This window comes from Vicugna pacos, chromosome 14 (assembly GCF_048564905.1).
Source record: "Vicugna pacos chromosome 14, VicPac4, whole genome shotgun sequence".
Taxonomy (NCBI): domain Eukaryota; kingdom Metazoa; phylum Chordata; class Mammalia; order Artiodactyla; family Camelidae; genus Vicugna; species Vicugna pacos.
In genome coordinates, this window is record NC_133000.1 from 14112846 (window position 1) to 14135184 (window position 22339).

Genomic DNA, 22339 nt, shown 5'->3' on the forward strand with positions numbered 1-22339 from the left:
TAAATACTGACATTAATGTGTTCTGCTGCAAATGCCAGTGTTCTCGGAAATATGCTTTGAGATATATTAGTGTAGATAACACTGAAATGTTTATGCAGTAGGGAAAAAAAGTATCTTTTCTCATATTGAGCCAACAAAACAACTTGCTGTTGGTCTCAGTTTTTCAACACAGAATTCCAAGTGGGATGCTATACTCTTTAACTATAGAATGCATTTCAAAGTTAATCTCTCCTGCCAACTTCATTCATTCATTTGTTAATTACTGATTAGTATAAATAGACCCAGCCCCTACCCATGGGCCATGGGGAGCTTTTGGATATTCCATGGAAGAGACAGATATCGATCGAATCAAATAATCACGTAACTGTAGACTGCAAATGTAACAACTGCTAAGAAAAAAAATACATGGAATATGAGACCTTATGATAGAGACTATAACACAGATAAGGAGGTCTGGGAAGGCTTCCTGTGTCTAGCACTGGTTGAGTTCTTTGCTTTGATGGCTAAGGAGTCAAAGGTAGTATGTATTTACTTTACCAGCTAAATATTTAGTTGGCTCCTGGGCCAAAGCAGTCCACAAGCGGGCTTTGCTTGATATGCATATTTTTTAAAAATTTGAATTAGGTGCTAATATTTGGAAATCAGGTGATTTTACATGAAGTACAGACGTCAGATATATCTTCCCTAAATATGAAAAAAAATTATTAGGAAAAGATTTTGCCTTGCACAATCAAAACACCTGGCAGCAACGAATTGATTTTGTCAAATGGGAACTACCACTGTCTACCCTTAGTCCTCCAAGGCATCTGTGCACTCATCGCATGGCTGGATGACTGTTGAACGCCACATCTGTCCTCACTTAACTGCTTTCTCATTTTCTAGATTCCATGTACCCACTGCATATATCAGGTGCTGAATAAATAGCCATTTAGTATTAAACAATATCCTCTTATTGAAACTGATTTCTATGACCAGTTTTACTATTCCAGGCACCGAGGATATAGCTATGAAAAAGACAAAGCCCCTGTGCTCACAAAGACTGTATTCAATACACGCCTTCACCTTCCCCTGTCTTACTTCTCCACCCCAGTCCCTCCATCCTCATGCTGGGCCCTCACCTCTCAACCATCCAGTCCTAGGGCAGGGAAGAGGACTCAGATCTGCCAGAACCTAGAGGCCCTGTGTCCAGAACCGCACTGTTAAAACAGAAATAAAATGCATTCCATAAATGTGAGCCACATAGGTAATTTAAAATTTTCTAGGAGCCACAATAAAAATAGGTAAAATAAGCTTTCAACGATATATTTTATTTAACCCAGTGTATCTCAAATATTTTCATTTCATTATATTAAAAACATGAAATGTGTTAACATGATGTCAGCTGTGGGTTTTTCATAGATGTCTTTTATCAGATTAAGAAAGTTTCTTATTACTGATTTTTTGAGTGTTTGTTATCCTTCCTAGGATAAATCCCACTTGGTCATGGTGTATAATCCTTTTTACAAGCTCCTGGATTTGGTTCGCTAGTTCTTGAGGGTCTTTGCATCTGTGTTCATAAGAGATATTGGTCTGTAATTTTCTTATGACATCTTTGGTTTTGGTATAAGAGTAACACTGGCCTCATACAATGAGTTGGGAAGTATTATCTCTTTTTCCATTATTGGGGAAAGTTTATAAAAAATTGGTGTTAATTTGTTCAGTGTTTAAAGATTTTCACCAGTGAAGCTATCTGGGACTGGGCTTTACTCTATGGGAAGGTTTTAATTTACTAATTTAATCTCATTACCTGCTATAGGTCTGTTCAGATTGTCTGTTTCTTCTTGAGTCATTTTTTTGTAATTTATGCCTTTCTAGGGATTTGTCCATTTCATCTAAATTCTCTATTTTGTTGGCATACACTTGTTAATAGGATTCCCTTATGATCTTTTTTTCATTTCTGTAAGATCAGTAATAATGCCCCCTGTTTCATTCCTAATCTTAGTAATCTGAATCTTTTTTTCGTTGGTTAGTCTAGCTAAAGATTTGTCAATTTTGTTGATCTTTTCAAGGGGCCATTTTCGGTTTCACTGATTTTTCTCGTTTTACTATTCTCTACTTTATATCTTTTCTAATCTTTATTTCCCTCCCTCTGTTTGCTTTGGGTTTGATTTGTTCTTCTTTTTCTAGTTTCTTAAGGTGAAAGATCATGTCTTTTTATGATTAGGTTATTGATTTGAGATTTAAAAATATATATAGGCATGTACAGCTATATATTTTACTCTAAACTCCGCTTACTTGCATTTCTTATGTTTTTGATATACTGGGTTTCATTTTCCTTCATTTCAACGTACTTTCTAGCTTCCCTTATAATTTCTTCTTTGATCCATTGGTTATTTAGGAGTATGTGGTTTGATTTCCGTATCTGTGAATCTCTTAAATTTCCTTCTATTAATTGTCTTTCACTATTAGTGAAAATTCATTTCACTATTTTTAGAGAACATATTTTGTATAATTTCAGTCCTTTTACATTTATTGATGTTTGCTTTATGACCTATGGTATGGCCTACGCTGCAGAATGTTTTATGTTCACTTGGGAAGACTGTGTATCACAGTAGGGTGGAATGTTCTACAGATGCTTCTTAGGTCTTGCTTGTTTATAGAGTCGTTCAAGTCTTCTGTTTCCCTGATGATCTTCCTCCTAGTTGTTTCATCCATATTGAAATGGGTTATTGAAATCTCCTATTATTATTGTTCAATTGTCTATTATCATCCTTCAGTTCTGTCAGCTTCTGGTTCATGCATTTTGGGGCTCTGCCATTACAAGCATATAAGTTTCTAATTGTTATATTTTCCTAATAGACTAACCTTGTTATCATTATAATATGCCCCTCTTGTGTCAGGTAACAATTTTTGTCTTACAGTCTATTTCATCTGACATTAGTACAACCACTTCAGCTCTCCCTTGGTTATTACTCTTTGCATGGTTATGTCTTTTTCCATCATTCATTTTCAACCTATTTGTATCTGTGACTCTAAAGCACGTCTGTGATTTTAAAGTATGTATCCTGTAGATAGCATATAGTTGAATCATGTTCGCCACCCCACCTCCATTCTGCCAATCTCTACCTTCCAATAGGAATTTTTAATGCATTTATATTTAATGTAATTACTGATAAAGTAAGATTTACATCTGCCATTGAACTCTTTGTTTTCTATATGTCATATGTTTTTGTTCCTTTATTCCTCTATTACTAACTTCTTTCCTGTTAAACAGATATTTTCCAGTGCACAATTTTAATTCCCTTGTTGTTTCTTTTACTATATTCTTAGTGGCTGTCCTGGGAATTACCTTCAGCACCTTAACTTACAAGAATGTAGCTCAGATTAATACTGACTTGAAAACTGTAATAACATATAGAAATTTTCCTGCAGTGTAGTACTTTTCCTTCCCCCTCCTTTGTATTATTATCATACAAATTACATCTTTATTAAGCCAATCAATAGTTTTATAATTATTGCCTTATAAAGCTGTATTTTAAACCAGAGAGTAGAAAGAGTTACAAACAAAAATACACTTGTACTGTTTTTTACATTTATCTATGTGATCTACATTCTTCATGTGGATTCAAGTTACTGTCAAGTGCCTTTTTTTCAATCTGAAGGACACCCTGTATGATTCCTGGAGACAGGTGTAGTAGTGGTGAATTCTCTCAGTTTTTCTTTATCTAGGAATGCCTCAGTTTATCCCTCAGTTTTGAAGGAGTTTTGTCAGATAGAGAATTCTTGGTTGAGCATTTTTCTTTCAGCATCTTGAATGTGTCATCTCATTAACTTCTGGCCTCTATGGTTTCTAATGAGAAGTTAGCTGTTAATCTTATTGAGGATCCTTGTACTTGATAGGTCATTCTTCTCTTGATTTCAAGATTCTTTCTTCATCTTTGTCTTTTGACAGTTTGACTATGATGTGAATAGGTGTGGATCTCTTTTAATTTATCCCCTTGCAGTTTACTGAACTTCTTGAATTTGTAGATTACTTTTCATCAAATTTGGGAAGTGTTTCACCATAATTATTTAAATATTCTTTCCCCTACTTTCTCCTTCTCTTCTCTGGGACTCCCATTATAAATATATTGATTTCCTTGATGGTGTACTACAGGTTTCTGAGACTGTGTTCAGTTGTCCGAATTCTTGTTTCTTTCTGTTCCTCAGGCTGGATAATCTCAATTGATATGTCTTCAAGTTTGCTGTTTCTTTCCTCTTCTAGCTCAAATCTGCTGCTGAGCCTGCTAATGAAATTTTCTTTTCAGTTATTGTACTTTTCAATAGCAGAATTTACATATTCTTTTGTAAGTTTTCTCTCTCTTTATTGATACACTCTATTTTGTGAGACTCCATTGTCATACTTTATTTCTTTAGACATACTTTGCTTTAGTTCTTTAAGTATATTAATAATAGCAGATTAAAGTCTTTGCAGAATAAGTCCAACATTTGGCCCCCTCAGGGGGAGTATGTATAGATTACTTTTTTCCCCTGTGTATGAGCCATACTTTCTTGTATCTTTATGTGTCTCATATCTTTTTATTGAAAGCTGAACATTTTAGATAATATAATAATAGAAGTGACAATTCCGGAAATCAGACTCCCTTTCAATACTTCTCTAAGATTTACTGTTGTTGCTCCTTTCAGTCATCATTGCAGTTGTTACAATTTGTTTGTTTAGTGACTTTTCTGGACTAATCCTGTAATCTCTATTCCCTGTAGTGCAACCACTGATGTCTCAGTTAGCTTAGTGGTTAGCTAATGATTGGTCTGAGATTTCCTTAAATGTTTTGAATCAAAAAGTCTCTCAACGTTTGCTGCGGGCGTCTGCGTGTGTTAAGGCATCACACCAACACTCAGGCAATTTAAACTTCTGCATTAGCTTTTAATAATGCTTGCCTAGGGCCTCAAGGTCAGTCCAAGGTGAGAGATTAGGGCCCTCTCAGGTATCTCCTAGGCAGGCACACAGCCCTGCATAGGTGCACAGCCCTCTAACTCCCTAGGAATATGTCAGAGATTTTCAAAGCCTCTTATGGAGCTCTTATTCCCATATCTTCCTTATAAGTTTTTGGCCAGGTTCTTATTTGCCCCATTGATAATGCCCCCTCAGCAGGTGATATGTTAAACTGCTACTAAGTGTTTTGACAAAGGCCTTAGGATAGGGTTTTCCTGCAGAGCGAGTTCTGAGCTCCAATCAGGTCAAATGACAATGCCTTGAGAACAGGTTTTTTCCAGGGAGCTGCAAAACAGGTCAAACAGGGACAATGCTCTGGGAATCGGATTTTTTTTTTTCCTTTTTTTTTTTTGAGGAGCTCCAAACAAGGCCTGCCCATCCAGTGGCTGCTAGGCTGCTGGTTTTCAAGGTTACTGCAGATCTGAGTAAATGGAGATGGGAGCAGTTCAAGTTGTAACACCACAAACCCTGTTCAATGAGATTCAGCAGTTTTTCCTGAATAAACACTCCTCAGATTGTTGGAAGCCTTGGGCTAATTCTGAAGACTTCTGAAAAAGTTGATTTTGGCCATCTTTGCCAATGTTTTCATTGCTTTTATAGAGTGGTAGATTTACCCCCACCAGATTTTGGAGGCTTATATAAAAATAACTCATATCGCTTTAATACTTCTAATACATTCCTTAGTGAATAATTTTGTGTGTGCCTTAGGCACATAACATCACTTAAAAAATTTTTTTTAATTGAAGTATAGTCAGTTTACAATGTTGTGTCAACTTCTGGTGTACAGCACAATACTTCAGTCATATAGGAACATACATACATTTGTTTTCATGTTCTTTTTCACCATAGGTTACTACAAGATATTGAATACAGTTCCCTGTGCTATACAGTATAAACTTCTTGTTAAAATTACTTTTGACTTTAAACTAAAGGCTCTATCAAAGATAAAGAGTTCTTTTACCTTCCTTTAAATGTGGAAAATTCTGGGTCATCCCATGGGCCAGTTGCTCACCCACCAAGCTTAGAAGCTCCATCTTTTTTCTAATCTAACTTTTACCTGTATCTAGCACAGTTGAAGGATAGCTAAATTAATTAGGGAAGAAAAATGTGCTTTTAGAATAATGGGAAGGAATCGGAAAAGTAGGAGTGGGAGTATAGAGAAGGATTTTCCTCTATAAACCTATTTTTAACTGATGCCTATTTCTTTGATAATCTCAGCATAGAACACAAGATCTGGAGTCAGGTCCATAATCCGATCCCAGCTCCTCTTCTTACTCAGCAGTGACTTTGGGCGAGAAATTCAACCCCTCTGTCTCTCACTCGTCTCATTTACAAAATGGGCATAATAATTATTTCACAGTTTTGTTAGGCTTAAATGTAATATATGTCGAAGTGCCTAGAACATGCAATAAGTACTTAATTAAAAATCAGTTCCCTTGCTCTCAACATGGAAACGTTAAGAACATGTAGGGAATATTAAGATCAAAATACAAAAGCTAAGAATTCTAAGCATATAACTGCCAAAGGGCCTAACAATTAGCTTTCCAAGAGGAGATTAAATCAGGACCAGTACAGGCATACTGCAGAGAAATGTCTGGTTCAGTTCCAGACCACTGCAATAAAGCAAGTATCACAATAAAGTGAGTCACACAAATTGTTTGGTTTCCCAGTGCATATAAAAGTTATGTTTATACGATGCTATAGTCTACTAAGTGTGTAATAGCATTATGCCTAAAAAAAAGTACATATTTCAATTTAAAATATTTTATTGCTAAAAAATGCTATCATTTGATCCTTCACCAAGCTGTAATCTTTTCTGTAACAGTAACATCAAAGATCACTGATAACATAACAAATATAATAATAATGAAAAAACTGAAATATGCCAAGAATTACCAAATGTGACACAGAGACACGAAGTGAACAAATGCTGTTGGAAAAAATGGTGCCAAAAGACTTACCCAATGCAGTTGCCACAGACTTGTTGATTTGTTAAAAAAACAAAACAAAACACAGTATTTGCAAAGCACAATAAAATTATGCCTGTATATTCTTTCTAAGAAGCCCGGACACAGTGCATTTTATGTGCAAAAATTAAGATGACGTAAGTGAAGTACCCAGGAGTTCCTGGCACATGGAATATGCTTGATAAGTGTTACATGAATTTGTTGCTTGATTTTAGCAAAAGCTCAGTAAAAAATGGTAAAACAAGTTTTCACACTTAATGAGCCGAACTTCACTCATCTAGAAAATTTATTCACACGCAACACCTTCTTCCAAAACCACGCTGAATAAAGTAAGACCTTTTCACATTATGGTTTTTAAAGAGTGAGCTCTATATGTTCTTTTCCTGACTGTTGTCTCTTATATAAGAGATGACATAAGCCATGCTGGCTAAAAGAGCGTTTTCACAAAAACAAAAAATTCAGACAAATCAGAAGCAGGTACTCAGTCCTTTTGGCCATTACAGATTCAATAATATCTTAAACTTCCCAATTATCTCAAGCCCTGCCACTTGAGTTTCTTATGTCTAACCAATTCCACACAGTTTTCTTATGGTCTCTGAGTTCTGTATAAAGATCCGGTTTTATGTCCCACTGGTCACCGTTAACTCTTGCAGCAAATCTTCCATCTGTTTACATACCAATCTAAATACCTCAACAAAAGGAAACTCTGATTGCTACTTTCCTGACATTTGAACTTTAAAGAAAACATACCAATGACAAAGAGACAATTGTGCCCAGTGAATGTAAAATAACAAATAACAGGTAATATGTGTGCGGCATTTACTATAGACCAGACAGCATCCTTTATGTAAATTATGTAATGTAATCCTCATAGTAAGTATCTCTGTGAGGTAAGGTACCATTTTAATTTCTACCTTTTTAGATGAGAAATTTGCTAAAGTTAAGAAAGCTGTCCGAGGTCATGGAGCTATTCAACTACACAGAGAGCCAAGATTTAAATCAGGCAACAAATGTTTTAAACTATGACCCTGGAGAAACTCTTAATCTGAAGTCCCATCCTTCTTAACTCAGGAAACACAAACTGCGGCTCTGAAACCCAATAATTATCTTGGTGTAACTGTTTTCCTGTGACACAAACAGCTCAGACTCATCTGTCCCCTTCCTGTCCTGTCCTCCTCAGCGTCAAAGACCAGAGTTTTCTCATCAGCTGCCCCCACTCCAGTCCAGCCAGTTTCCCACACTGCCAGGGAGGCAACAGAAAGAAGAGCAAAGAGGGGGAGCCAAGGAAAGTGAGACAGAAAAAAAGGCAGGATCAAAAAATACACAAAAGAAGGATGCTAGAAATTTGTTGTGGGATACAAGAAACATCTGGTGATAAAAACAGATAAAGTCAAGTTTGACCAATGGCAAAAAGAAGAAAACAGATCTTACTAGTAATGACAATATCCTATGCATAGCTGCACATGCCCTCTGCCCCCACTTATCTGTGACATTTTAATGCTTCAAAATTAGAGTACACAGTACGTATCAGTGCAGAGACTTAACCATTCAGTAATTTTGAAAAGTTACTCGTGAAGTATTGTACAAGCCAAAATGGAACATTATTTTTCATCTGCAGACTATATAGTATGTGGGTTGTTGTACACTTGATATGAAGTTATTTATCAACTAGTTTTTAAACTTGGCAGCTCTTTCTTCTCTCTTTCTTGGTTAAGACAAGTTTCTTCGTATCATTTAAAGTTCAAAGACACGAGACAGGAGAGAGAGCCACTTTTTTTGCCAAGTGTTCTTATGACTTGGAAGCAACAGGCATTTGTTCGTGACCCTGTCTGGTTTTTGGCACATGGCAGATAAGCTGAGAAACACACACCCACTGTTACATGGAGAAGAAAGAACCGACATCAAAGCACCACTCGTTTTATTTTTAGATACCGTATCAAGGCTATTCAGGTTTCTTGAGAAGATCCAATAGGAGAAAAGAAAAATGAGACTATCACTCTCATGCTCATGCAATACTATGTCCTATATAGGTCCTAGTTCATTTTCTTTAGACTTCAACCATTAGAATATATTCAGATCCCCTGGTTCCCTTCTGCCTGATTGCCAGAGAAACCTCCTTGGGATTTTCTGCTAGGACACAAACACAACGCATACAAGACAAATCAGCATAATTTTCAAGTTACTTGCCGCTTTCAGAAATACCAATTTCAGTAACAACTATATGCCTTCCCTTCCCAAGTTGTTAGCACTGTCATCAAAGAGATCTGGGGTCATTCTCCTGGCTTTGAAGCTCTCAGCTTCCTCAAACACTACAGGAGGCAAACCAAGAAAGCTGGCACGCACTATGAAAATAATTTCCAAGTAATGGGTTCTTCTAAGAGTAACTTTTCATTCTGAAGTTAGGAAAAAGAAAAAACTAGCATTCACCAAAACCACAGAAGATAACATCTCCATTCTTTTAGGGGCGACCTATCAACGGCCATGTTTCTAGGAACGGCATGTGCCCTGAAGAAGAAACTGATGCAAAACTTCAGGTTTGTAACCAACTCAGAGCCCCAAAGAACAGGAGCATCTGGAGATGGAGCTGAGGCCCTGAAATATCTGAGAAGCAGGGAAACTCTGGAGAGGCAGATGGGACAGGCCTGACTAGGATGTCAGATAACAACAGAGCTGGCTCACTGAGAGGAGGTGTGCCTGGTGCCTGGTCCTCCCACCCCTCCCAGGGTGGCATGACCGTTGCTCAGCCAGCAGAGTGGCCTTGGGCTCATGGCAGAGGCCCTGGGGGACTCCGGCGTGCTGATGGTCTCTGCCACTTAATCCCTACAGAGTGTTGGGCAGATTATTTGACTTCTCCAAGTCGTGTAAAATGGTGATAATAAAGCTTGTGTTGACTACTTCTCAAGGTCATTGTGAGGGTCAAATACAGTAACAGACATCAGAGTGTATTACAATGGTATGAGATGGAACATGTAAGCCTAGGAGATGGGCTTCCCCCAAATTACATAAACCTTGGCTGAAGGAAGGAGAGTGTAAGTTACAGCCAAACCCCAATTCTCCATACAGGCCTCTGCCAGGTCCCTGCGCCACTCAGTCAGAGACCTCTGGCAACTGGAAACTCAGAACTTGACAGAGATGGGCCGGCCACGTGCGGCTAACTCCCTCCAGCGCTCAGGCTTACTGGTGAGTGAAGGCAGTGGTGAGCTCTGGGGCCGTCTATCCTGCACCTTCTCCTTCTCCTGGACGAAGCACTCCCCACCCCAGCACCCTCTGGCGGCCCCCCTCCCACCTGTGCCTGGAGGGAGCCCACCCCTCCTTGGCTACCGCTCACAGAGGGTGACGGCTGGGCTTACAAGTCATCACAGCAGGGCCGGGCAGAAAGCTGCCCTGGAAACTGTAAACCAAGAACGAAGAGAAGAGGGGCAGCTCCTCCCTGCAGTGCCAGGAGGTTTCATGGTGCAGGGTGTATGCAGCCTGTTTCACACCAAGCAGAGGAAGTTGGTTTGAGAAGAGGAAGTTAACGCTCAGAGAGGCAGCAACCCTAGACCTCCTGGTGCTGCAACACCCTATTCCAGGTGTCCTGAAGCTCTCCGCCACCCCACCACCCTGCCCCCAACACAGCTGGCACTTGCTAGGAATCTGTGGCCCCGCGAAGTCCTAAAGAAGCATCAGTCAGGCTTTCTAACACAATCAAGATGTGCTGCCTCCCTCTCCCCACCCTCACACTAAAGAAACAGTAATTTCCATACTAAAGTAGACTCATGGTCTTCAGGGTCCATTCAAAGTGGCATCCCATTTACAGCAAACACACCAAGGTCGTCTGCAGGAAGTCAGGCTTGTCCTCAAAAATTCAACCTCAAATGACTTTCAAAATATCCTAGCTTGCCAGCATGTTCATTATGGTTCTGGGAATTTATCCTCACCTCTCTTGGATCTGATTGCATTTTCAGTCTTTATCCACTCTTAAAAATAATCCGTTTCATATATGTAGTGCCTACCCTGTGAGGAAGTGCTTCTTACTTGGTATATTTGTTGCAATGTAAATAAACTCGTAACAAACCTCTTCAATGCAAAAAGTATGACCTACAGATTCTCTTTGTCAGATTTATTCATGTCACTGTCTGAGTGTCTGTCTTCACCAAAATTAAGAGAAAAAATTTTCAGTTCCCTAGTTCGCCATTAAATCCATCTAACCATCTTTCTCTAATTCTACATAGAAGTATAGTAAACAGAGCCAGGTAGTACCCTTGTGTAACCTCAATCTCCTTGAGTGCTTTAGTGAGTGTTCCAGCAAATAAGAAGAGTAAATAGTGAAATAAAGGCAGAAATAGAAAAATGAGAAAAATTTAAGAACACTGAAATTCATTTTATGATACATACAACATAAAAAGACTAGAAAAATATTTCCAAAATTGTTATTTTTGAGTGGCAGGATGATGGACAAATGCTTTTCTTCTGCATATTTTTCTGCATTACTAAAATTTCTACACTGGGTATGCACTGTTCTAATAAAAATTTATTGGAAAAAAGCATTTGGAGAAAAAGAGTTAAATGGTCAAAACTGAGATTAAAAGAGCAACTGATCTCAGCTCAGAGCCTCGCCAAATGTTGTCAGGATGTTAGGCCCTCGCAGGGAAATCAGCTCTGGCTGGAGAGCCCTTGGCCGGCCAGGATTCTAGCTGTTTCAGAGGCAGGTAATAAAACAGGCTCAGAGCAGATCAGAGCCTTTCACCAGATAGCCCATTCCACTTTAGCAAGTCACCTTTTAAAGATATTTTAAAAGCAAATATAAAGGACCTCTGAACAAAAAGGCTGAAAGTCCTAAGTGGCCTGCCTGCTTTCAGAAGCACTGGGGAAGGTTGGGCTCTGAAGCTTAAGGCCAAAATGCCCATCACTGAGATGCCATAGGGGCCACTCAGAAGAACGTGCCTGGGTTCTGTACTGGGCATCCAATATATTTTTACACAAAAATGATAAGTGAACTGAATAACCATGATGAAATGTGTAGGCGGTTGAAGAGGTACCACTAACCTGCACCTTAACAGGGGGAGAGGCTCAGAGGGAAGGCTTCCTGGAGGAGGTGACACTTGCACTGGGTTTAAACGGTAAGTAGGCATTTGCCAAGCAGAGATCATAGAAAAGATCAGGCAGGGGTCTAGGCAGACACACAGTCATGGGCATTGAAAGAAGTTGTATAACACCAATATCCCTGAGTATTTTAGTGGGTGCTCCAGTAGACAGGTTGTAAGAGTAAATAGTGAAATAAAGGCAGAAATAGAAAAAAGAACACTGGAACTCATTTCGTGGTACATACAAATGGCTTAGCTTCACGGAAACTAAAGTTGAACCAAGCCTTGAAGAAAGGATAGAATTTGGATCAAAGTGGAAAGGGAGGGAAAAGGACGCATGTGCAAAGACAAAGATTGCAGGGAGAACTGGAATGTGAGCCGTTCGTTCTTGCACTAAATGTTTACTGAAGGCCCCTTCTGCCCCAGGCCAGGGCACTGAGAGCCTGAGGTACCAGGAAGAGCTGACGCGTAATTCAGACCAACAGAGGACAACCCCGTGAGTCCGGTACTTTTCTCCCCACTACAGAGATGAGGAAACTGAGGCTTTACAATGAGGATGCAATTTGCCAAGGAGCTTATAAATAGCTTAAGTCTACTTTCAGGCTTGCCAGGCTCTCAAGAACATTGATGAGTTGTTTGTTTCTTAATATCATGGTTAAAGTTCAGAGGATATGGGGGAAACCACACAGCCCCTATTCTGCTATTCAAGTGAAAAAAAAAATCACGAACATCTCTTATTTTCCTTTTATGAATTTTTTTTCTGCCCTGGAAGATAAGTATGAGTTCTGACTTTCAATGTCCCACGCCTTTTGGAACAGTTACTAGCAGGACAAGGTCAAGCTCTGGAAACAGCCTGATTGTACCAACCAGCAACCGATTCAGCCCGTCCACTTCAGAACGTGCTGGGACCCAGCGAGCGGCCACCTGAGGGAGGCCAGTCGGGCTCCTGCCAGACAAACGTTTCATAAAGACAAAGCCAGATTTGGGGGTTTGTGTGGAAAATGTTGAACACACTCTGTGCTGGGGAACTTAAGAGACCCCCCCCCCACTGCTGACAGCCTGCAGGACACTATTCAGTAAATGACAAACCTTCCGAGAGGCCGAGCTCTACCTAAGGTCAGTGCTTGGACCCGGCAGGTTCCCAACTGCTGGCCAAGGTAAGTGCAGGTTCCTCCCACTGAACACGCTCCTATGAAAGTGAGGAAGCTTTCAACCCACAGGTGTGTTTCTAAACACAAAGAAACAGACAGAGAAACAGTGTTGACAAAGAACAAAACACCTGCTTACATTTTTCTTCTGAGACTAACCACAGGCCCTTCGGTAAAATAGGAAAAAAGGGTTTCGTTTTTTTTTTAGGGTCACTGAAAAGTCATTTGGGTCTACAGTGATTCTTCCTTTGCCATCTACTTTAAACTCCTACTTTTCAAACAAGAAGTGTTTCTTGTGGGCTTATTTAAAAGCTACAAGTCTCTAATCAGAAATAATATAAATTTTCTCCATCATTAAATAGGAAAATTAGTTTTTCCTTTATGTTTGATTTCCTTTTAAATTCTTTAATTAGAATATAGTTCTAAAGCTTGCAGTCATACAATGCTTTCAAATCTATTATTGTTTTCCTTTTGGAGAGACAAATCTGATACTATTATTTGTGATTATCATGGTGCCTCACATAGAAAGGTCACTACTGCATTTGGAATGTCTGAGGCAGGGAGGCAGGTCTGAGATTATTATTTCCCTGAGAGCAACCGGTCCTTTACGCCCAAAAAAACTGCCATTGCTTATGCCATCTGTAGAGAAATAAATAACAAATAGAATTCTTCCTAAAATACTTTTTAATGTGTCTTTTCATGAAATAAAAGGGAATAACTTTATTGCAAAACTTGTCTACAGTTGAAGATGCGATCCGAAGTCCAGTTTGACCTGGAGGCTTTTTAATCAGGGGGCTGGCTGAAGGATGATTTCAGTCTAAATGGATCCTGAGATCATTTTTGTCCTTCCTTTTTTCCTCACATAACGTTAGGATTCCCACTGTTTTAACATTCCCCTGGAGACGGTAAAGTAACAGGGTTCAGCCAGCAATGCAGCCCTCTCTCCTACATTCAGTGACTCTGTTCCCGGCTGGCCTTCCACGTTGGCATCCACTCCAACTTAGTAGAACTAACAAGCATATAAAACTGGGACTAGAAAAAATATTAAAAGTATGACTCAAACATGTGCTTTTAGGATAGCAAAGAGAAAGGAAATTTCTACCTTATTCCAAAAAGTAGGGATGTTCACTGGTCTCTTATGGTAACTAAATCTGCAAATAGGCTAATGTCCCCAGGCCATGCAGGAGAAACGTTTAAGACCATCCCAAACTGCAAGAAATGCTTACCTTGAGGAAACAGAGACAGCTCTGTCTCCACCGGCCTATGAAAATCAAGGTCCCGCATCTACCTCACAAGCATTCCTTCCAAGTTTCAGCTTTTGTTTTTCCAGGATAATCGACTTCTCCAGACAAATTGAAAATGAGGGGCAAAGAGACCTAACTAGTACTTTTTAATATGTCCTTTACTACATCCTTCAAGACATAACACAGTGCTATGGTAGGGTACAGTCCCCTCTCAAATGCATAACTTAGTGGGGTTTACTTCCTATTGGCTGGAAAAAACAATAGACAGGTCTGTAAAGATGGGCCTCATACCCTGCACTCTCCTGGCGGCGGAAATTCTGGCCCACCATAAAGACAGCTAACCCTGAGGCTGGCCCCTTCTATCTCCAGGATGGTCCTGCTGCAGGGTTCCTCATGGTGTCCTCCGACCAGCAGCATCAGCATCCCTGGGGAACTGGTTAGAAATGCATGTTCTCAGGCCCCATCCTGGACCTGCTGAATCAGAAATTCTGGGGGTGGGGCCCAGCTTCCCAGGTGACTGATGCCCTCAAGTTTGAGAAGCACTGTCGCACAGCAGTTAACTGTCAAACCAGCAGGGCCTATACCCACAGGGCCTGCAGGTGGCAGTAAAGGCCAGCTGGAAGAATTACAGGCACTAGTCGCTCAAGTTTCTAGTGTTACAGAACCAGCCTCCTGACCACACTGTTCTGTTCCTTAACAGCTGGCTCAGCCTCCTCCAGTGAGTTCAAAGGTCATAGTACATTGCAGCTTTGAACAGGAACTGGCCTGAAATTCTTTTCGCCGCCTGGCAGTAGACATATTAAAACCTACAATTTTCAGGGATGCAGTCAATATTGAATTATCTCAAAGGTTTTTGTGTTTAATACGATGAGGATACAAGCAAACTTTAAGAATGAACATGCCATTACTAACTGAATAGAACGAGATAAGAAACTCAAATTATTCTCAGCCAGTGTGTATCTAAATAAAAACAATGCACTTCATTCTGAATGTATAGAGTTCCCATTAAAATCTCATTGAATTAATGTGACAATGGTGAGAAGAGAATTCTTCTACTGGAAAGCAAGTATCAGGTAGCCCCTTGTTAGATTCTGTGGAAACCTGGAATTTTGCATTAACTTTTCCTATTCAAACTACAAACATCTCTAGTTAGGATGTGGAGCAACAGGAACTCACTCACAGCTGGTGGGAGTGTAATCGGTACAACCGCTTCGGAAGACCACTGAGCAGCATCTTCCAAAACTGAACATAGCATAACGAGGATCAGCATTTCCACTCCTGGGTCTACAAGGCAGGGAAATGAGCACTTCCATCTACCAAAAGCCTCATAAACGAGTGTTCTTAGAAATGAAACTTGTAATAGTTACAAACTGGAAATAATCCAAATGTCCATCCACAGTAGTAGAGATAAATATTGTTAATATGCATACGATTAAATATACACAAGGAAAAGACAAGCCAACCAACAAATCAGACTATTGCTACACAGAATATGGATGAACCTCACAGATGCAATGCTGAGTCAAAGGCAGGCACAAAGGAACACATACTTTTCCAAACGGGCAGAACGAAACTGCGGTGACAGAGGTCGGCACAGAAGTTACTGGGGCTATCTAGCAACAGGCAAGAGGAGCTTACTGGAAAAGTTCTAGGCCTTGACCTGGGGAATAGTTACAGAGGTGTATACATAGGAAAAGTTCCATTGAGTTGCACACTTAAATTTGCACACTTTACTATATGTATGTTACGCTTCTTTATAAAAAAAATTAAAACATATAAACAAAAAATATTCTAGACAGATTGTCATGTAACAATTTTCAATATTCACCATAAAAATCTAGATTACTGGGCAACTATGTTTCATCATCAGAGTATCATTTATTGCAAAAATAATGCATTTGCTGAGCTAAAATCTCACAATTAGATACAGAAAGCAATGAGTTTCCCTTATATCCAATGTTATGCCATCAAATCAATGCATCATCCGATAAAAGGGCCAAAACTTTCTGACTTGCACTCCCTGGTCCCCAGTTCCATTCATTCTGCCATTTCACGCCGTCATGTGTGATAACGACTCGCTCCAACATCCCAGCCCCTGCAGGCCCTGGACAGCTGGTCATCACCCCAAGGGAGGCTGAAAACCCTGGCTCCAACACACTTGTCATTAGCCGCCTGAATCTCTTTGCTACCCTCGTCCTAACCCCTGTCACCACCCAGCTTCCCTCCTGCCTCGCCAAACAAGACCTGTCCCTGGGCAGGGGTCTTGCAACGACTGCGGCCTCCTAGGCCACTGCGGGACTACCGGATCCGAGGTTCCGATCCAGTAGGGTTCAGGCGCTGGGCCGGCTGCTGAGTGGGGGGATACCAAATTACAACCCAGTAGCAAACCCCCCGGGGTCCGCAGCAGGCTCCGAGGCCCTGAAACCATGTCGCTCTCCGCAGGCTTGGGCCGCTCTCTCCAGCCCACCCGATCCACAAAGAACCCGAACGGGGAAAATCCGCTCGGTCCGTTTTGGTGCTTCCGGCTTTGGTTTTGAAAAGCGCAGCTGCTGGTACGTGTGACCGAGATGAGTAATCACATGTTCCGGGGGAGGCTCGGGTCCCGCACGCGCGGCCCAGAGGAGAGCAGAGCCAGAGCTGGTGGCGCCTCGGCACCACCGCGGGCACAGAGCCCACTAGGGCGCGCGCGCGCGAGGGCGAAGGGAGCCGCGGGCTGGAGGGGGCGCGCCCTGCCGCCGCCGCCGCCGCCGCCGCCGCCCCCGCCGGCCGCTCTGCGCGCTCCCCGGCCGGGCCGCGCGGGGCGGGAGGCCGGGCCGGGCGCGCCGCCGCTCCGGGGCGGGCGTATTTACCTGGGACCAAGAACACGTGCTGCCGGGCGCGAGCCCCGTCTCCGCCGTCCACGCCGCCAGCCATGCCGTGGCCGCCGCAGGCCTCAGCCCTCGGAGCGCGGGCCCGGCGAGAGCCGGGCGGCAGACGGAGGGAGCAGGGCCTTTTCGGGGGAGCGCGGCGCGCGGAGGGACTGGCCGGGCCTGCGGGCGGCCCGCGGGACGAATTAAGTTTCGTTTCCGGACCCAGCCCGCCCCTCGTGCTAAGTGTTTAAATTGAGCGCCAGGCCCAGGCCGCCAGCGCGCTGGCTCGTCGCCCGCGGGCGGGGAAGGGTCGCGGCCTCTCCCCTCCGCGGCTCGGCCAGTGATAGGTGCTCGCTCGCGGCGCCCAGTGACGCGGCGCGCGGGGCGGCGACCCAGGGCGAGGGCGGCGGTGGCGGCGGTGGCGGCGGCGGGAGGGGTCGCCTCGGCCCCGGGCGCCGGGTCACCGCCGCCAGCGGCCTCCCCGCGAGGCCAGGGCGCGGCCGAGGGGCTCCAAAGTCGCAGAGCGGGGCGAGGCCGGGTCCCCGGGGAGTGGGGCCCCTGGAGAGATGGCGCCTGCCACCCCAGAGGGCTGGCGGGCTCGCACACACCTAGCAGGAGGAAAAGCCTGGGGCAAATCCACATTAAGGAGGACAGCTCTCACATCCGAACCCTAATGCCACTCTTCCTTGTCAACGTATTTTGATTATCGTTTGCATTCTGCTGTGGAATTAATGCCAGGATATGGTGTCCTTTGTGATTCATAACGCTTGTAAAGCAGCCCTCAAATTGAGGTTAGTCCTCATTACTAAAAAGAGATGCACAATTTGAGGCTCAAAACATGCATTTGTTGCTTGGAAGACATTAACTTGTAATGAGATAAAAATTAAGACATTTAAAAACTGATGTTTAAAAAGTAAGGGTCATGAAATTTGGGGATTTGAACTTGTAAAAATAAAATGTTAATTGTACATAGTCTTAAAAAAGAAGATAATAAATACCTGTCTCATACGTGAAAGGAAAGTAGGACACCCTGCCACCCCAGGTCCCCAGTCCTCCTCCCCAGGAGCCATTACTGGTAACAGTTTCTTGTCTATTCTTCCAAGATTTTTCCATTCACAAACAAGTTCATGTGTCTTATTTTTCGCACAAATTGAAGAGTAATCTACGTAACTTAATGCACTTAACTTTTTTGGCTTAGTCTTGAAGATAGTTAAATTGGGTACCACTAGACCTACCTTCTGAAAAGATTGTTTATTTCAGTCCTGTTTCCCATGAGGGGAGACAAATGCAGTTGAAGTTGACTGCAGGACACACCTGGCAGAGAGGAAGCCTTTCTGGTTGAGGCGGGGCACCCAGATGCCAACTCTGGGGCAGGCAGCAAACTGGTGTTGCTCTGGAGCTGTTTTCATCTTCCTCTGATCTTTTCCAGCCGTTGGCTGTTTGAATACGTGTTTTTATGTGGTTGTTTTCACAGTGCAAAGAATTTTGCCTGCTTTTCTCTCTTAATGTTGTCGTAAACATATTTCCCATGGCATCCAGACATATCATTGGAGACATGTACCAGGGTTACCTGACCATTCCCTAGTGTGCAATATTTAGGTTATTTCAAACTGTTATTCTGAAAGTACTACAATGTATACTATATATGGACTATGCGGTAGTTGGAAGCCGTGAACTAGAGGTACACATATAATGAACTAGATTGTACATATAGCAACATGAATGCTTTATATTAAGGGGGAAAGTTAGAAGCAGAAAGAGATTTATGGCAGAAAACCGTATAGATAAATTAAAAACACACATAAAACAACATATCTTTCACAAGAATACATGCGCATTTAAGGCCATGTATCAAACACATAAGTGGGTGTCTTTAAAAGGAAGGGACATGGGTTAAGGGATGGATAAGGAATAAGGAGGCAAGAAAAATGAAATAAGAGGGGCCAGGACCCATGTGGACAACTGTCACTATGTCCTATGAATGAGAGTATAATTAATTCTCTTGACAGTAGGCCCAAGGATGAAAATATGTTTGTTTGTTTGTTTTTAATGTGCTGCAACAAACATCTCTAAGCAATTTTCCTTAACCACTTAAAAAAATTATTTAAGTACCTTCTTGGAAGGCGGCCAGCAGTGATGTTGGAGATTGACTCCAGATTCCTATTGTCCTCAGGGTGAAGTCTCAATTACTAAGCTTGGAACACATGGCCCTTGAGATATGGTCCTCACTTGCCCCTCCAGCCAGTTTCTATCACCTCCATCCCCACCTTGACCACAGTTTGGCCATGAGGAACTGCCCTCCGTCACATCCAGCACTTGACACTGTGTTCCTAATACTGGGACTGCGATGCTCTCAACCAGCCTCATTCCTCCGCCTTCTCTCTCACCCTCCACTTCACCTGGACAACTTTTCCTCCTCCATCAGGCCCACTGAGACAATGCCTTCTTGTTAGCACTCCTCTTCCTGTCTCCCAGCACCCTCCCCATGAATCCGTGAGACACCTCCAGTCTTCCCAGTAATCTCACTAGGGAGTGAGCCTGATTTTCAGTCAGTTCCTTGGGGAAGGACAGCATCTAATAATTCACCAGTTTATCCTCAAAAAATAACGATGGCTTTCACTATGTACTAACTGTGACAAGCAGTGCACTGAACACATAACTCTTATTCGTTCAGTTCTCCCAACAGTCTTAAGGGGAAGTATTATGATGCTCCTCACATTTTACAGAGGAAGAAGGTAAATTTTGAGAGATCAACTGATTACCCAGCACACACAAGCAGCCAGTGGCAGAACAGGAATTCCAACCCAGAGACTGGGCTCTTAACCTTTCCTCCCTCCTTCCCTAGTGTCCCAGTGCCTAGGACAAAGCTTATGGGCACATAGCGTATACTCCGCAAATATTTTTTGAATAAACATGTATGTGGTTAGATAGGCAGTTATGGCAACAGCAAAAGTAAGTCATGATTGACTATTTAAAGAGGAACTGCTGCAAAAAGCAAAGCAAAGCTATAAAGAGAAACTGCTGCATCTTCTACAGAATAATATTCAATTTCATGTTGACTTTTGTAATTACACTGACTATGTAAATTCCTGAAAACTTAGGGTCTTCTTCATTTGTTTATTCAATATTCCTAATTCTTTAAGAACTTGCTAAAAGGATTGTCCTTAAAAGTGCTTACACTTTCTCTACTTTTCAGCCTAAATATGAAACACACTTTAAAAAATTTCTCTATCAGAACCTCTAGACAGAGCAAATGAGTCCCATGTATTTCTTATCAAGATCATACAAGAGGAGAAGAATTTACAAAGTAAGTACTCCTTGTTCTGGAGTTGGGGGAAAAAAACCAAAGAGACTTTTAAAAGATTTAATATTGATTTAAAATGTAAAACAATTGCCCTGATCTTAAAGACTACAGTTTATTTATTTCATAGCTTTGGCAATAATTGTAAATTGACTAACAGCTTCTATCATTTTTCTTGTAGATGGGAACTGTCCAGAATGTTTCCATTTATTTAAAATGTGGCTTGAGATTTAAGAAAATATTAAGTATGAACAAGATATGGTGCAGTACTTCTGGCTTCAGAGTTAAACACTGAGATAGAAGAGAGCTTTACAGTTGAATTTATATTTAAATTGCTCAGATGTTTAAGTACAGATTGGGATGAGGGAGGCATAAATTTGGAGACAAAAGAAAGATATTGCTTCAGTTTCTCACATAATTCAAACAGATTAAGATGAAATAAGCACAGATTAAGACGAAGATTAAAAGAAATGGCCAAATCTTTAGGCATCTCTTGCTGAGTTTCTGTGAGGTTTTTTTAGGGTTCTGCTTTGGCTTGGTTTTTGCTATTTATACGATGTCAATCTATTTGAAGGCCCCTCGTTTTATTATTTCTAACATTAGCTATGTCTTCTGTGAGCCAGCTTATAAATGGCATCCCTGTAGCAATCATGTACAATTCAAAAGTCATATTTCTTCCAGAAATTATTTATTTCACAACGATCTGGCTTTCTAAAAGAGGAAACTACTTCATAAATGGCCCTTATGACAATGAGTAGAGCAAGGTACCTTTTGGGGAATAAGTACAGAAATGCATTGCTGACTTCATCAGAAGCAAGCAGTAGCCTCGCCATCTATATTGGAAATTTTGAGGCAGGAAATAAATGAAATGTGCCAAGTACAAAACCCTCCTGCCTGGGTGGCAGGGCCAGCTCCACTGGAGGACTTTATTACCTCAACTGGATGGCTCCAGAAACAAAATTTCAGGATCACAAAACTTCCTATCACATTGATCCTGCTACTTTTTTCCGTAAGTTTTATGTTGGAAACCAACTGACCCCATAATTTACTTTCTGACCTCCTTTACTGTTTCATGTTGCATGATGGATAAATACATAAGTTCAGCAGAGGACCATGGTTTGATGATTTTGCCTACATCAGCTGTCTTAAACCTATACCTTGTAACCGGAGGCTGAGCTTTCTAACTTGTGCTACACTCTGCTGGGCTGGATTCCGAGAAGTTAGTGGGAGTTCTTCTCTAATGTCTGGTAGAGCCAGATGAAGAATGGGCCCTAGAAGGAAAAAACATAAAACAATGTCTGCTTCTAAGAAGAATTTAAAGTTTTTGATAAAAGGCAGGAAATGACCTAAGAATGCACTAACAGTCTCCTGGTTGCCTTGTATGTGATGCTTGGCCCCTTCATTCTCTCTTTGCCTCTCTCTCTGTCTCTCTCCCCTTCTCTCCACGTGGGCCAATCGAAATTAATTCTACAACATTACTGACACCTACTCGGTGCCAGACACTGTTCTGGTTGCTTGGGCTATATCAGTCAATAAAATACACAAAAATAGCTTCCCTCCTGGAGTTTAATCTTGTAGAGGGAGACAGACAAGCAACACACATAAATACATTCCATATAGAAGGTGGCTAGTTCCCAGGAGGAAAGAAATACAACAGGAGAAGCGGGTTCGTGATGAGGAGGGTTGCAATTTTAAATAAAGCAGTCAGGATGGGCCTCACGAAGAAGGTAACGTCTGAGCAAAGACTTGAACGGAGAAAGGGAGTTAGGCGTGTACATATCTGAGAGAAGGG

The 22339-nt window shown here is 41.6% G+C and overlaps 1 protein-coding gene across 5 annotated transcripts in view; it reads right to left on the reverse strand.

Moving 5' to 3' along the window:
• The window catches only part of RNASEH2B (ribonuclease H2 subunit B), a 61792-nt gene extending 44190 nt beyond the window's left edge, over positions 1-17602 (reverse strand). For 4 of the 5 annotated variants that reach the window (XM_072976210.1, XM_072976206.1, XM_072976208.1 and 1 more), the window contains exon 1: positions 17247-17602. In XM_072976210.1, the coding sequence (XP_072832311.1) occupies positions 17247-17310 (64 nt within the window). In that variant the 5' untranslated portion in view covers positions 17311-17602. Of the gene's footprint in view, positions 1-1118; positions 1197-17246 lie in introns of all 5 variants that reach the window. The other variant, XM_072976209.1, reaches the window with a different exon arrangement.
• Between the last annotated feature and the right edge of the window lie 4737 nt (positions 17603-22339).